Source organism: Vicia villosa, linkage group LG6, assembly GCF_029867415.1.
Source record: "Vicia villosa cultivar HV-30 ecotype Madison, WI linkage group LG6, Vvil1.0, whole genome shotgun sequence".
In the NCBI taxonomy this organism is placed as follows: domain Eukaryota; kingdom Viridiplantae; phylum Streptophyta; class Magnoliopsida; order Fabales; family Fabaceae; genus Vicia; species Vicia villosa.
Window position 1 is genome coordinate 6,146,033 of NC_081185.1, and position 4,059 is coordinate 6,150,091.

At 31.1% G+C, this 4,059-nt stretch overlaps 1 protein-coding gene across 1 annotated transcript; it reads left to right on the forward strand.

Moving 5' to 3' along the window:
* The first annotated feature begins 519 nt into the window (after positions 1-519).
* On the forward strand, positions 520-3,152 carry LOC131613146 (uncharacterized). Its single transcript, XM_058884840.1, has 2 exons — positions 520-600; positions 2,733-3,152. Exons 1-2 carry the CDS (start codon positions 520-522, stop codon positions 3,150-3,152), a joined length of 501 nt encoding a protein of 166 aa, XP_058740823.1.
* The last annotated feature ends 907 nt before the right edge of the window (positions 3,153-4,059 follow it).

Genomic DNA, 4,059 nt, shown 5'->3' on the forward strand with positions numbered 1-4,059 from the left:
CCTCAAATATTTTTTTAATGCCAAGATTGTCCTTACTAAATTATTAAAGATTAGGTTTTTGTTTCACGTTGCATTTGTCTTCTATTTTGTGGCTGCTATCTGTACCTTGTTTTTCTCAGGTGATTTTTTTTCTTTCATTGAATTGTTCTTTTTGATTTTATATTTTTATTACGTGTGTAATTGATATTGTTTGTTAGGATGTTATATTTGTACCTATATGCTATTCAAATTTGTATATCAAATCTATAATTTTATTAGGATGTTGTAGTGTTAAATTTACGGCGAATAAAATAGGATTCAACCTATTATAATTATAAGAACAATACGGTATAAAAAATAGTAGCAAAGTACCGAAAGTAACGAAGACAAGTTAAGGTGTATCAAAAGTACCGAAAGCATACCGAAATCCTAAGCATAGAAAGGTATAATAAATAGTTTTTTTTTTCAATATAATTTTTTTTTTACATTCTAATATTATTTTATCTATTCTTTATTATAGAAATTATTTTATTGAGTTAGATGGATCATCAAGATCAGAGAATTCGTATTAACAAATGGTTTGATTTGCGTCGAAGAGTTATAGTTCAACTAATGTGTGCTGTTGTTTACTATTATGTTCGATTATCTCGTAAAAGAAAATTGTGTTATAGTATGAGCTCTGAGAGAGAAAGGGTACGTGAAGAAATTATGTACCGAATTAGTAACAGTGAAACTAGTAGAAATATATTAAGAATGGGTCCCCAAACTTTTATGACCTTATGTGATATCTTACAAAGAGAAGGGGGATTAAAAGCTACCCGATGGTCAAGTGTGGAAGAGCAAGTTGCAAAATCAATTTACATATTAACACATAATGCAAAAAATCGTGAAGTCAACTTTTGGTTTCGTCGTTCTGGCGAGACTATTAGTCGTCATCTTCATCAAGTTTTGAGAGCTATTCTTGAATTAGAAGACAAATTTCTTGTCCAACCTGATGGCTCAACGGTCCCTCATGAAATTTCTAGTAGTTATAGATTCTACCCGTATTTTAAGGTAAAATTTATTATTAATAAATTATATTCCCTACATAAAAATACTAAAATTTCTAGTATTCATAGATTTTATTGATAAAAAAAATTATATTGTATTAGGATTGTGTTGGTGCAATTGATGGAACACATATACGTGTCAAAGTATCTGCAAAAGATGCCCCTAGATATCGCGGTAGAAAGACTATCCGACACAAAATGTTTTAGCAGCATGTACTTTTGATTTAAAGTTTACTTATGTGCTCGCGGGATGGGAAGGGTCTGCCTCTGACTCTAGAATAATAAAGAATGCATTAACACGTGAAGATAAACTTAAAATTCCTCAAGGTAATACAAGAATAACCTAGACTTATAGTTGTTTATATTATATTTTAAACTATCACATTTATTATTTACCTTTACTATAGGAAAATATTATCTTGTCGATGCTGGATTCATGTTGACAAGTGGCTTAATTACGCCTTATAGAGGAGTTCGGTATCACCTGAAAGAATATTCCGCTAGAAATCCACCCCAAAATTCTAAAGAGTTGTTTAATCTTCGACATTCGTCTTTACGCAATGCAATTGAAAGAGCCTTTGGTGTATTGAAAAAAAGATTTGAGATTTTATCTAATTCAACAGAGCCAAATTATGGAGTCAAAGCTCAAAAATTAATCATTTTTGCATGTTGCATTCTTCACAATTATCTGATGAGTGTAGACCCGGATGAAGACCTTATAGCAGAAGTAGATGCTGAACTTGCAAATCAAAATGTATCGCATGACAATCATCAAGGTTCAAGAAGTGACAGAGATGAGCTTGCTATGGGCGGGGTTATAAAAGATAGTGTAGCACATCAGATGTGGTTAAATTATCAAAATAATAATTTAGCTTAGAGAGTCTAACTTATATTTTATAATATTATTTTTATGTTTGTTGTTCCTTGATGAACTGGTACCAAATTTATTATGATGTTTATTATGTTATTGGAACTTTTTGTTAATTATATTTATTAACTTTGCTGTGTTATAATTGTTCATTTTCATAGTTTATGGCATCGAATAAGCAATTACCAATTAATAATGGTAATTCTGGAACTTTAACTTGGAATAGAGCCACGGATGATGCTCTTGTTGATGCTTTTATGCATGAATATGAAAAGGGGAACAAAGTCAACGGTACATTCACTACATCAGCATATGAAAACATTGCAGCTGAACTCCGTGCATTATTTGGGAACAAAATTGACAAGCTGAAGATAAAAAACCGTTGGAAAACTTTGAAAAAAAACTTTACTGAATATTATGACATTTTTAAAGGCGGTATGAGCGGATTTTCTTGGAATTCAACTACACAATTATGGGATGCCGAGTCAGAAGTTTGGGATGCTCTAATTGAGGTAACTTTTGTATGAACTTTTTGTATTTTAAAATATTTTATTAATCAATAATTGTATAACTTTTATTAATCAATAATTGTAAAACTTTCATTAATCTTATATCTTTTATTTATCATACTTTTTCAGTCAAAACCAAAAGCATCAAATTGGAGAAATGTACCACTTCCAAATTATGAGAAGATGGTGATACTTTATGGACCTAATCGAGCGGATGGAGAGGAATCTGGTACTTTAAAAGAGACAAGAAAACAAAAGTCATCGGTCACCAATGAAGACTTTGTCGAAACTATTCAAGATATTGATGACCATGTTGCCCGAAATGAGGTGAATTTGGAAAGCTTTGATGTTGGTTACGATTTTTCTGTACCTGAAACACAGTCACCAGATCCGTTAAGTGGGAGTAAAAGGAAGAAAATGAAAGTGGTAAAAAACAAAGATACAAACAACGATATTACTGAACTCCAAGAATCAATTGTCTTGGTTGCAAATGCACTAACCGAAGGAAATGCTGCAATACGAGAAGGAAATGAAATAATGAGAGAGCGTCAGAAATATGAATTGCCTCCAATTTCAGGGGAAGAAACATGGAATTTAATAAAGGAGTGTGGATGTGATGCAAAGTCATTGCCGCAAATATATTGCACTGTAATGAAAGATGCTGACAAACTTAGGATGATTCTCCAGTGTCCACCTGAAGCCCGCAAAGCAGTGATAATGCAAATGGTCTTTGGCTCATCTGATTGATCACTTTATAATAGTTTTATGACTTTTATGAATATTTTATTTACAATTTAATGTTTCTGAATATTTTGTTTACAACATAATATGTTTTTCGATATTTTCTTTAAATTTGTGTGGTTTATAATATGAACAGGTTTTTTATTTGGTGCCTCTGACTCTATAATTATTTTTATTTAGAATTAATTTTACCAAATACAAATGAAAATATTTGTAAGGTTAAAAAGGTAATTTAATTTTAAAATCCCTCCCCTCCCCTTGTGAACCAAACATATATGTTGTTAAAAACCCCTCCCCTCCCCTCCCCTCCCTTCTTTGAACCAAACATATATTTAGTTAAAATTCCCTCCCCTCCCCTCCCCTCCGTTCCCCTCCCCTCTATTAAATTCCCTCCCCTCCCCTCCCCTCCGTTGAACCAAACGGACCCTTAAAGCATAGACTTAATACCCCTTCTTTAGCACCAACATATGAAGAAACACAAACAAATAATTCATAGACAAGTTTGTCTTTTTAAAATAGAAGTATTTTTCTTTACAAAAAAACAGAAACTCTTTGCCAAATTAAGGATTTGACTTTCTTTTCATACTAGTCAATAGACAAGTTTGTCTTTTTAAAATAGAAGTACTTTTCTTTACAAAAAAACAGAAACTCTTTGCCAAATTAAGGATTTGACTTTCTTTTCATACTAGTCAGGACCGGTCTTCACATTTTAGAGGCCCAGAACAAATAATAAAAATGAACCTAACAAAAATGGACCCTAATATAATTTAAAATTACAAGACTTTTAAAATTTTGAGACATTATGATAAATATTTCAAAATTTTATTTGAGTTTTATATTAGCGTGAAAAAAATTGAATTAATAAAAAAAAATTATAAGACATTATTAATATTTCGATAAATTAGATTAATAT

Excerpts from the sequence above, each read along its gene's own strand:
- LOC131613146 (XM_058884840.1), top strand. The coding sequence starts at position 520 with ATGGATCATCAAGATCAGAGAATTCGTATTAACAAATGGTTTGATTTG. Across the intron at positions 601-2,732 it reads TAGTTCAACTAATGTGTGCT|GTGAATTTGGAAAGCTTTGA; the intron begins GTTGTTTACTAT and ends GCCCGAAATGAG.